This window comes from Pinus tabuliformis, chromosome X, assembly GCF_031772625.1.
Source record: "Pinus tabuliformis cultivar Carrire ecotype Pingquan chromosome X, CPIR1, whole genome shotgun sequence".
Classification (NCBI taxonomy): Eukaryota; Viridiplantae; Streptophyta; class Pinopsida; order Pinales; family Pinaceae; genus Pinus; species Pinus tabuliformis.
The window spans coordinates 1,081,198,908-1,081,210,647 of NC_142308.1; the positions used below are offsets into that span (position 1 = coordinate 1,081,198,908).

Genomic DNA, 11,740 nt, shown 5'->3' on the forward strand with positions numbered 1-11,740 from the left:
AAATATTATTTAAGAACCAAACTCCTAATAGATTTTGCATAGCTAATTTTTCCCATTTAACCCAAGGGAGAACACCATGATCCTACTTCCTTGACTAGAGAAAATTGAATTAGACTCTTTTGATTTTTCCATAATAACTTTTGGAATCCATCCCATAGACATCTAGAAGATAGGGATAGCTTCTAAAACTGATGTGATCAACACTAATCGGCCCACTCAAGATATCCATCAAAAAGACCAGCTTTTCAGTCTTTTCTCAATCTTAGTGATGAGTCAAAACCAGTCCTCCTTACTATAACAATTTTTCCTAAGATTGAAACTAAGGTACTTCAGGCCCTCTTCCAACAGTCTAGTTGGAAAGGGGAGTGTCTGAATGAGATTATGAGTCTCCTCTTAATCCAAGTTTTGTATGGAAATAGTGGATTTCTTGTTATTAATTATCATGCCATTGCCTTTACCATACTAAGAGAGAATGTTTGAAAACATGCTCACCTCTCTTGGAGAACCAATGTAGAAGAGGTTGTTGTCAACGAATAGGAGATGTGTGATGATAATGGCCTATAATATAAGAGTTCCATGGAATTCACCTCTCCTCTTTGCTTTTGTCAGTAGGTGGTTGATTCCTTCTACTACTAACAAAAACAAAAACAAGGAGAGGGGGTTTCCCTGGCACAAAATTATTTATGCATGAAATAAAGGGGAGGTTGATCCATCGACTAATACCTTGAATGAAACAACCTGAATACAACTCATCACCGAGGCCACAAAATCCAAATTTAAACCCACATTTGTCATAAGGATCCTTAGGTAGATCTTGTTGACTCTGTCATAAGATTTGGACAAGAAAAATTCATAGATAAAAAAAACCTTTAGTAGTAGGTGTGGGCTACGACTCTATGTCAAAAATTTCATGTCTTAGTCTTCAATGCCAGCTAATATCTCTTGTCCCTCCTTTTCAATCCCTTTCTTATTGACTATCACTACACCTAGAAGGTTAACATAATGTATCAATACCTCCTCAATAGATATAATGGTTGATCTATTAGTTTCCATCCTAGAGATTTACATGGTGGAGGAAGAAATGGTTGACTATGAACCAAAAGAGGGAGGTCTCCAACAAATTTGGGTGAGTACCTAGATTTTTACCCATTGATAGGAGAGTGACAACAAGGTACCAAAAAGGGTCAATCACTACCTTTATCCGTTTTTTCCAACATGAATCTAAGACTTTCGCGTTATTTGGAGGGTTGGAGACCCCAACTCTAGGCTTATAAATGCTAGGTATGGGATTACAAGGAACTAAGAATTTAAGACTTACAGTATGGAGTCAAGGCACGGTATAAATTTCATGGGGCTTATCGGAAATCACCCACTCTATGCATCCTCTCTTTCATTCACCCATTCTTGAGTTTCGGGCCAGACCTCCAACATTTTTCAGTGCCCTTAGGGTTCCCAAAGGGAATTGTACACATTGAAGAAATTTTGTTATCAGATACCTTTTTGATCTCCTTACCTATACCGGTGTCTTTGGCCTCGTCATCTTTGAGGAAATTTTTACGATAAGTCTTTGCACTGAAGGCTGAATAAGAGTTCAATGAAGTAGCACTCATAATTAGGGTTCTAGGGAAGAAACTCTTTCTAGCCTCATGTTATGCAACCACCTCACAAAATAGAAGAAGAGATAGATCAACGACTTCAAAATAAGCCTCTTCGAGGGGGAAACCTCCTTTACATTACAGAAATGAACAATTATTGGATGATACAAATGACAAGACCTCCCTTTTATATATAAGAGTCTTAGGGGTCACAATATAATCAAAGCCTACATAATAATAATACTCTAAGGACACAACAATAACAATAGTGGGCTTCTATGGGGCACAATAATAACAATATGGGGACTACATGGGCACAACAATACAATAAGGGGGTTTCACTAATAACGATAAGGGTCTACACTAGTAGTATTGGGACTTAACATCTCAGAAGGAAAAGCAAACTAGGAGGTGGGATTAGAGAAAGTTGATAAAGGGAAAAAGAGTCGTTATGTTAATAGTAATCAAAGAGGTCGATTATCCCTAGTGTTGGGAGTAGATATTTTCATGCAGAAGAGGGAGGAAATGTTCGAGAAATCATTGGTTTGACGGGCATGAGGTCAAAAATTTGGCATATCAATCTTAACATCATGGGAAAGCAAGGAAATTGTTCCCATTGTCAACAGTCCTCCAATGGTGGTTTTTCTAGCCATAGGATGGATTCACCTAATATTCAAGGATTCATTTGATGCCCAAAAGGTTAAACAAAAGGTATAGATGATTGATGTGATCACTATTATTTTCAATTTATGGATTCTACTATTTCATGCAAAATGGGAAAGAATGGATACAATATCGATTTGGGTGTGTCTTACAGCCCCCCCTCCCCCTAATATTGGGATGCCCTATTCTTTTAAGACATTAAAAATTCCATGGGCACCTATTTGGACCATTATTTTTCATACTTGTCAATAGGAAAGATGGCCCTAGCTTGAATCCTGGTTAACATCAACCTTAAAGTAGGATTGTAGAGGACATGGATATAGGGATTGGTGAGGAAATAATTCAACCCTTGAATTATGAAAGTATCCCATTCAAATGTAGAAGGTGTCACAAGTATGTCCATCTGGTCAAGTGTTTCAAGTTGTTGCTTTCAAAAAAAGTACTTCTATCGAGTAGGAAGGAACATGACCATGGTAATTCTTTTAAGTCTCTGGCACTAGGTCTAGATGCCTTGGCTACCTTGGATGAGAATTAGGCCCATGAAGCTGATGGCAAAGACAAGATAAGGATGCAGGATGAGCATGTGGACCCAAGTTCAGAGGCAGTCACTATGGCGACAACACATGCAGGTACTACCCTGTTTTCCCCTTCCTGTAATAATTCTTGTGCATATAAAGTAGGTTATGATTCCTTGTCACATGATAATATTCATGGAATTCCCTTGGTGTCTAAGGCATCCCCTCTCTCTTCCCTATCTTCCTTAGGTCCCCTCCTCCCTATTTCTTACCTTATTGCTCATATTCGCCCTAATTACCCTTTACAGGCTAGTAGAAGTATTGGATTCTCTACAAGAGATGCATCATCTCCACCCTCTCGTCCCCTTTCTGGACTTCCTACTCATGTATGTTCCCTATGCCCTTGTTCACTTGTGACAATCAATCATTCCTCCCCAATTTCCTTTCCCTCTCTGGATCGATCAAAGGCATCAACAGTCCAAGCTATGGTATATAATCTTCATTCAAGATTGATCCTACCTTATCAAGAGAACATTTCATGGGGCCTTGTGAAGTTGTCTCTTTCTAATACTGAAGGCAAAGGAAGAGGTTATGAATCTGATATGACCAAGTGAAATAATAGGCTCGCACTGATTTAGTGATTAGGTGCTCAAAATTAGGCTCAAAACTCAAAGTGTCAGAATCTTGATAAACTTAGCTTCAGATTGAAGAGCTTGTCATTCTAATTCCAACGGTGTGAATGACACTTGAATCTAAGCTCGTATGAAGAAGTTATAGCAAGTCAAAGTTCAGGTTTGACTTGGACAAATGGCAGGAAAATATGATGTGGCAGGGCTCTTCAATGAATGGGGAAGCGCCAAGTGGAAGACTGCCATTGGCCCCTACATTTCACAAATCACATATCGTAGGCGAGTCTTGTTAAAGAATCGTCCCCAAGCAAGTTAGGGTTGTGATGTGATAAATCGCAATCGTACTTTGCAACAGGGAAGGCATTTTAGAAATCGTCCCCCAGTGTACCCGGGTTGCGATGCGATAATCGCAATCGTAGATCGCAGTTGCACACCACAGAAGGCAGAGGCCCGCATTATGTTACCCACCGGTTCTCTGCCGATTGTGATTTGCAAAAGGATCCTGGATGCGATGCGACTAAGGGTTACAATTAATAGTACTGTCAGGTCCACCATATCGTAACCGCACATCGCCCCGCTGCATGCACAGACCATAAGACCATTGGTTCTCGCCGATTGCGATTTGCGATGGAGCTATCAAAACCATCTCCTTAACCGCCGAACCTAACCACCATGTGACTGTTGGCATTATGATTCTGGTTTGGCTCTATGATACAGGTGTTGTACTTGATGGCAACTCACTCAAGTGGCAAAATTCTGTTCATGCTCTCAAAGTGATGGAAAATAAGAGGTTCTCAGGTGCATCGTTCAAAAGGTGCGGACCTGCAGGTTCACAGTCCAGGAAGTGCGGACATACCCGCAGGTTATCCGTTCATAAGGTGCGGTCCCCCAGTTCACTCACTCCAATGCAGAGAAGCGCGCTCACGTGGGGTTTCTTATGTTTGGCCCTTGGTATTTAGCCCGTCGTTCATGATCCTATGGTTTTGGCCCGTGGTTTAGGATCTAAATTATTTGAATCCCTATTCGGATCCCTTGTATTGGTTTTCGATGGTTTTGTCCCATGGTTTGAATAAGGGCTTGCCTATAAAAAGGAAAAGAGATCACTTGGCTAGACACTTGTGAAATTTGAATATCTTAAGATCTGAAAGTTTGGGTGATTGGTTTTAAAAGCTAGATCTAAATCAAGGAGAAAATTTAAGGCGAATCTATTGATAAGTCGTGATCTCTCGGGCACATGATCAGATCTGTGGATCTGACTGACTGTGGCACATTGGAGGACTGTTAATTTGGCCCTAATCAGAGGTTCGCAGGCGATCCACGGCGTGAGTGCGGGGGTACGCAACGCAGCAGAAGGCGCAGTGCGGGGGTATGCAGCACAGCAGAAGGCGCAGTGCGAGGTACGTAGTGCAGGAGAAGGCGCAGTGCGGAGGTATGCAGGGAAACAGAAATAAAGGTCGCGGAGGTACACTGTCAGGCAGCCAATTCAGGTGCGAATCTAAGCAGAGGTATGCAGGGCAGCAAAACGAGTGGTGCAGAGATACGCAAAGCAGTAGACCGACCAGGTGCGGATCTGCACAGTTTAGACACAGAAGAGCTGCGGGTATTCGCAGGCCACTATTGGTGAAGTTGCGGACCTATATTGAAACATTTGTTGGGTGTCTTTTATCTATTGCTGCAGAGTTCTGGGTTTAGATTTCTGGTATTACTTTTTTGTTTACATCATTCTGAGAAGTTGGGTGATTCATTGGTTGATTGTATAAGGAGATTGGGTGATTTGCATGTACTTGATGATTATTTGATCTTCTTGGATCCAGTTTGAAAATTAATGAAACGTGGTCCCTAAAGAAGTAAAAGAGCAAAGGGGGTTGTAGCTCCCTTCCAGGAGAGACTGGAAAATGAGAGAGAGTTGTAGCTCTCTGCAGGTTGCAGCCTGCGTACTGGTAAAGAACTGCACCAGTACAAAATCCTTGTAAAAGAAGTTTCTAATTGAAAGAAGATAGAGACATATTGCAGCAGGTGGTTTTCACCCACATTGGGTTTCCACCTTATATCTGGTGTTCTTTGGTGTGCTTATCTATTTTTCTTGTTCTTCTTCATTATTATATGGCACTAACATACAAATTAATGATCAATATCTGAAGAATAAATTAAAGTATAAATCTGGAAGGCATATTGAAAAGAATTTGATAATACTGATTCAACCCCCCCCCCTCTCAGTATTATTTCCAACAGTGACCACTCGGCCTTAACCGAGAGATAGGAAGGGAAGTTGACGGGACTGTCAATTTCAGTGGAACTACCAGAATTAGCTCCAAATAATGAATTCAACTGGCAGTTAGCCAAATTTGGAGGAAATTTTGGAAAGACTAGCAAAAGTCATAACTAAGGCAATTTTCGACCAAATGAGGAGGAAAAAGAGGTGAGGGTACCATTTTTGGGTATTTTGGACTCATTGGAGTAGTTTGTAGAAGCATTTGAGCATTGTAAACACATATTTTTACACTTTTGAGCACAATAGAGAGGCCCAAGCCATTGGAAGCTGGACCAAGGAGACGTAGCCCAAGAGAGGTGAACTCTTTTATCATGTTCCTGTTGTAATGTGTTTTTGATGATGTTCTATACATGTTTATACTATTGTTCAGTCTCTTATTTATGTTAAATTGCTCATAAAATTAACATAAAAACTCATCATTTCACTTGCAAAATTCATGAATCCTTAAGCACAATGAAAGAATTTTGTTTATAATCTGAGGAGGATCTTAGCACTGCAATCTAATATTCTAAATCAGATCATCTAGTCACATAGAAACAACTCTCTATTCATGGGACCATTAGAATGCTTTCAACTCTTGGAGGGGTTTCCCAATGAAACTCCTTTGCTTTAATTGCAAGGGTCTATCATGTACCCATAAAAAGCATGCTTTAAGTCAACTGGTTGAAGCTAATTTTCTAGATGTGGTTTTCCTTCAAGAAACTTTGGGGGATGGTGATGACATTGTCAAATGTTTAGAGGCTCTCTTGAAGGGTTGGAAATTCCTAGTGTTGGATGCCAATGGAAGATATGGGGGGATTGCAGTGGGTTGGAATGTCAGGAATATTCAAGTCTCTAATTTTTGGAGTATGGATTCTAGGTTGGGGGTTGAGGCTTTTGTAGAGGACCTTAGCTCTTCATTCACTTTGTTAAATCTATATGGTCCTTCCCTTGATTACAAGGAGTTCTGGGATGGGCTCTTTAACAAAACCATTATCAATTGCCCAAACCTCATCCTCGGTGGTGATTTTACCTTCTCCCTAGGCTTATTTGAATCATGAGGTCCCAAGGCTAGGCCAAACCCTTTAGTTGATTACTTCGTGAATAAAATTGAGGGTCTGAATCTGGTAGATGTGGAACCTGTGAAATTAGCCTTTACCTAGCATAATCTTCTTATTAAAATACACAAAGTGGCCAAGAGAATTGATCGTTTCTTTATATCATAGGCTTTGGTGGAAAGATTCTCATTGATCAAATAATGGATAGGGGTTGGGGGTGATTCGGACCACTCTCCCATATTTCTGGAAATTAGAGGGGCCTCCCTAAAATCGGCTAGCCCTTTCAAGATGAACTCTTCCTAGTTAAAGGCAGAGGAGTTTCTGTCCCTTGTTCATTCTCATTGGAAAGCCTTCAATCCTCAACTTGGCTCCTCTGTAGCCAACCCATTTCAAGTTAAAAAGAAGCTCATTAAATTGAAAACTAAAGAATGGGATAAAAATAAGAACTTAGTTGGGGTCCAAGAACTAAGGGAGATTGTAGAACAACTACAGAAATCTGTTGATCAAGATGGGGAAGGATTTATCTCTCCTGAACCTAGAGAGGCTCTTATGACCTTGGAAAGACGAAAAAAAGGGTGCTTTTAGCAGAGCAAGAGAAGGAATAGCAATTAAAATTCCGAGCCATCCAGTTAGCTAGTGGGGATGAAAACACTAAATTTTTTCAAGGTTATGTCAAGGGAAGGAAAATGCACAACACCATATGGAATATTCAGGGTCCTAATGGAACAAAAGCCACGCACTTTGAAGGTTTAGTTGCACTGGGTAAGAATAATTTTGAAAACCTCTTATGTGCCCCTCTTGGTACATCAATTGTAGAAGTAATAAGAGTTTCTCAGCTTTTTCCTAGGTTGGTTGATGATAATGAGAACAAGGCCATCATGGACGAAGTTTCTGAATATGAATTAAAAATTATTTTCCATGGATTTTAGAGAGGCAAAAGACCAAACCCAGGCAATTAGGTTGTAGAATTTTTTCTTGGGTTGTTTGATACTATAGGCCAGGATCTTCTTAAAGTGATTGAAGAATCTAGAAGAGAGAGGCGTATGTTTCCTGCATTCAATACAACTTTCATCGCCCTTATTCCCAAAGTGAACCATCCATCTTCTCTGGACAATTTTCATCATATCTCCCTTTACAACCTCATATATAAGGTCATAGCCAAAATAATCACCTTAAGAATCAAAATCATCCTCTCTTGTTCTATCTCCATAGAACAAATTGCTTTTTTTGAAAGGGAAACAGATTCACGAAGCTACATGTGTTGCTCAAGTGGGTTTACGCAGTGTGAAAACATAATTATTAATTATTTGATAATTCTATAAAAAAGTAGGATTTTGATATCGATAAATTTTATTTATTTTAACATTTTATTTAAATGTTATTTTTGAGTATGCAAATTATATAACTTTTTAATATTATATTATTGTTTTATTATGTTAATGAGTGTGTCTATTTTGGAATAGGGCTTCCAAAATTATAATTTAATTATTTGTAATTATAAAGTGAATGATAGGGGTTAACCTCAATCAAACATGTGGTATTAGTAAGTCATAGTACAAAAATCCCCATAGTAAGGTGAGGGTGAATCACCATGATTAAGAATCTTGTCACATGTTTTTTTTAAATGTATATATATTTAACTATATATTAATTATTTTTATAACTAATAAGTATAATTACATTGATAGGTGTTTTTCTTTTAGAATAAAACTTCTATAATTTTAATTTAATTATTACTAATTATTAAGATATGGTAGAGGTCTAACCTCCATGAAATATTCTAGAATATTAGTATTCACAAATCAAAGGTTGAGATTTATCTCCAATGTAGTTATGTCTTTTTAATTAAATTGACTAATTAAAAAAATATCATATAAACAAAGTGTCATATGAAATGAGTTATGATTTTTTAAATTTTCCATGTTAATAAACCATAGTATTTTAACAAAATTTATTTTTAAATTAAAAATCTTCATAATAAAATAAGAATGAATTTTTATAGTTAAAAAAAATTGAGATATTATATATATAACTTTTATATTAATATTAATAATTTAAAATAAAATTATAATTTAATTAATTTTTACACTTATATATTAATAATAATAATTTAAAATAGAATTATAATTAAATTAAATTTTATTTATAAAATTAAATCTTATTTTTTTCATTTAATTTATATGTTTAGGTTAGTTTAAAAAGTTATAAGAAAGCTAGCAAACAATAGCCAGATAAAACACCTTCGGCAGTTGGATCATTAGTATAGAACTATTATCCCTGATTCTAGATTCTAACAAGCACTGACACTACTTGTTGGTGGCACCAGCTTCATCACTGACAAGTTGCACTGAAAGAAGAGCTTATTCATACACCAAAGCTTCCATAGTATATGCCCTATGTTTTTGATGTGGGATTACCACTTTTCTCTATTGATTTGCTCTTAATAGCTCATGCATTTGTTTGTGTACAGTTTTTGAAGGAACATTTTGCTATTGATGGTTATTGTACTTGATTTGAGTTGTTTTTAGTGAGATTTTTTAGAATGGTTTTTTTTGTTTAATTTTTGTAAAATCTGACAAAAATTTATTGAAATCACAAGTTTAATAAGTAATACCTATACAACAAAAATGTGCTAAAATACTAATCTTTTTATACAATTAAAAAATCAATTTAAATAACACAAATCAAAATTTCAAGTCAAATTTTTCTGCTAAATTCAACCCCTTTTTCAACCCAATTCCATAAAGTGACCCTAAAGGCAACTCCAATCGGAGTTTGATTATTGGCGTTTAGTTAACTCTGTAACCGCCGCTCATGTCCCTCGAGCTGATCAATCCCCTGTAAAATGAGCATCCTGTTGATCGTTATCGTCGTCCTCTTCCATTTAAATACAGCAGATGCGAATGCCAGGGATTTCCTGCTCTACGGGTGAAGTTACACAAGACAATTCCTTCAGGCTCCCTGGGTTTACATTTGTTCCATGATTTCTTGTTTGTTTAAATTAATTCTGGCAATTTCATGACAGGAATGTTGAATTGCGCATGGAGAATACGCATTGTTCATGCGAATATCAGCTCGCTGTGCAAATCGGGAGCCATGTGAGTTGAATTTGCAATTTGCATTTGAAGAAGGTTAAAAAGAAGGATATTTAATTGAACTTGTAAGTAACCTGAAAAGATTATGCATGGAGACAGAATTGGCAGCAGCCATTGAAATGGAGGTTTTATGCCTTCAAAGTACCACAGAATTTGGCGATTCAGAGCTCGGGAATCTTGTCCCTGGATGTTTACAGGCAAAACGAATGTATTAAAAGCTTGTGGAGAGGTTACTTTCTTATTCAAGAGGGGGCAGCCCAGCGCCTGGATATAACCACGAGTGTCGATCAGAACATCTGTGCGTGCGTGCACAGTCCGCCGGAACAAGGTACAGGCCTCCATTTCGCTTTCTCCTTTTACTTTCGACTAGAATTTCTTCTATCTAGGGTTTTAAAATTTAAATCCTCTTAAGCCGGATCTTTAACATGACAAAGAAAGAATCCTTGTAATGAACTTTAAAGATCCCAAACAGCTCTGCATCTAAGGGGAAATCTTGTATAGGCATGAAATTGGAAGGCAAAACGGAGAATCTGGAGCGGAAAGAAGAGGCTTATGCGCTTGTTTTAGTTCTGGCTGGGGAAATCAGGCCTGTTATTAGCCCTAGGCCTTATCATTTAAACTCCGGAAGGGCCGGTGTCTGCCAGTGCCCGCAGAAGCCGATGATCCCGATGCTTCCGGGCACCGGAACGGATGATTCTGAGACGCTTCGGCAGATTACTCGCCTTTGGCGTGTGCTGCTTGTGGCGTTTGCAGGTGCGTGGTTCACTGTGTTACCCGGGGGTTGAGAGATTTGAACTTGGCACCTTTCCTATGCGAGAGCAAAGCTTTTACCAACTAATAATGGATAATGTCCTGTAGGTGCGAGGTTCATGATACGCTGGTTGACTCACAATGAAACGAGAGAGTGGGAACGCAGAGTGGAATGCAGGAGAGCAGGGGACGGGGAGAGAAAGCGGTGGGAGATGAGCCTAAGCTGCCTCAGCAACAGGAACAGAAAGAAGAACACGAATGAGCGGTGGATGGGGTTGGGATTGGGAGTTTTGGTGTCGGGGGAAGGGCGTTACGAAGAAGCATTGGCAGACGCGGAGCATCACTTGGGCAAAGTGGAGCTGGGCTGTTGCTTTTGCTTCAATTCCACCCGCCTAAACACAGGATTCACACCAGCACCAGTAACAGAGGGACCATGGAATAGGGATTCTCATGGCCGTCTCACTAGGTAATTCCACACCGTTCAATTCATAATGCTGAATGAGAAGAATCGTATACTGTGCTCTGTACTGTCCATTATTAGAAAACATGCTTTTATGGATTTATGGCCTCTGCATTCGATACTGAACAAGTTTAAGAAATCACAACTGTATACATGGAAAGTTTAAATTGTACTGTAGAACCGTAAAAGGGGGTTCCCAATAGTATGTGAATGTGGAGGTTTGAGTCATTTCATTGAATTCAAAGATACTTTGAATCCAAGTCTGTACGCGTTAAAGGGTTCCCAATAGTATGTGAATGTGGAGGTTTGAGTCATTTCATTGAATTCAAAGATACTTTGAATCCAAGTCTGTACGCGTTAAAGGGTTCCCAATAGTATGTGAAAGGTTTGAGTCATTTCATTGAATTCAAAGATACTTTGAATCCAAGTCTGTACGCGTTTAGCATTGTATACAGGAATATGAATATGCTATAAAATTGTAGAAGGGTATCCGGTAGGTAAATGTATAGGCATTCAGCAATCAATGCTCTGCTGGTCAAGGTGAAGTCGTTAAATTCGAAAGTACTAAAATGTGTAGATTACATTTTATTATATCCGTTCAAGATAGGTTATATTGTTTGTTATTTTAGTCCAAATAAAAATGTTAGGTTATATTGTTTTTTTATTTTAGTCAAAATAATAAACATCAATGTTTATTATGTGATATTTTTAAATTAATTCTATA

At 38.3% G+C, this 11,740-nt stretch overlaps 1 protein-coding gene across 2 annotated transcripts; it reads left to right on the forward strand.

Annotated features, from left to right (window-relative positions):
• Nucleotides 1–9,453: 9,453 nt before the first annotated feature.
• LOC149143577 (uncharacterized) lies at nt 9,454–11,506 on the forward strand. 2 transcript variants are annotated; one of them, XM_089448371.1, is made up of 5 exons: nt 9,454–9,639; nt 9,737–9,809; nt 9,906–10,134; nt 10,308–10,559; nt 10,665–11,504. In XM_089448371.1, exons 1-5 carry the CDS (start codon nt 9,557–9,559, stop codon nt 11,024–11,026), a joined length of 999 nt encoding a protein of 332 aa, XP_089304497.1. In that variant the 5' UTR covers nt 9,454–9,556; the 3' UTR covers nt 11,027–11,504. The 2 variants fall into 2 exon arrangements, with proteins under 2 accessions (XP_089304497.1, XP_089304498.1); XM_089448372.1 differs by having other exon boundaries at nt 9,472–9,676; nt 10,665–11,506.
• Nucleotides 11,507–11,740: the final 234 nt, after the last annotated feature.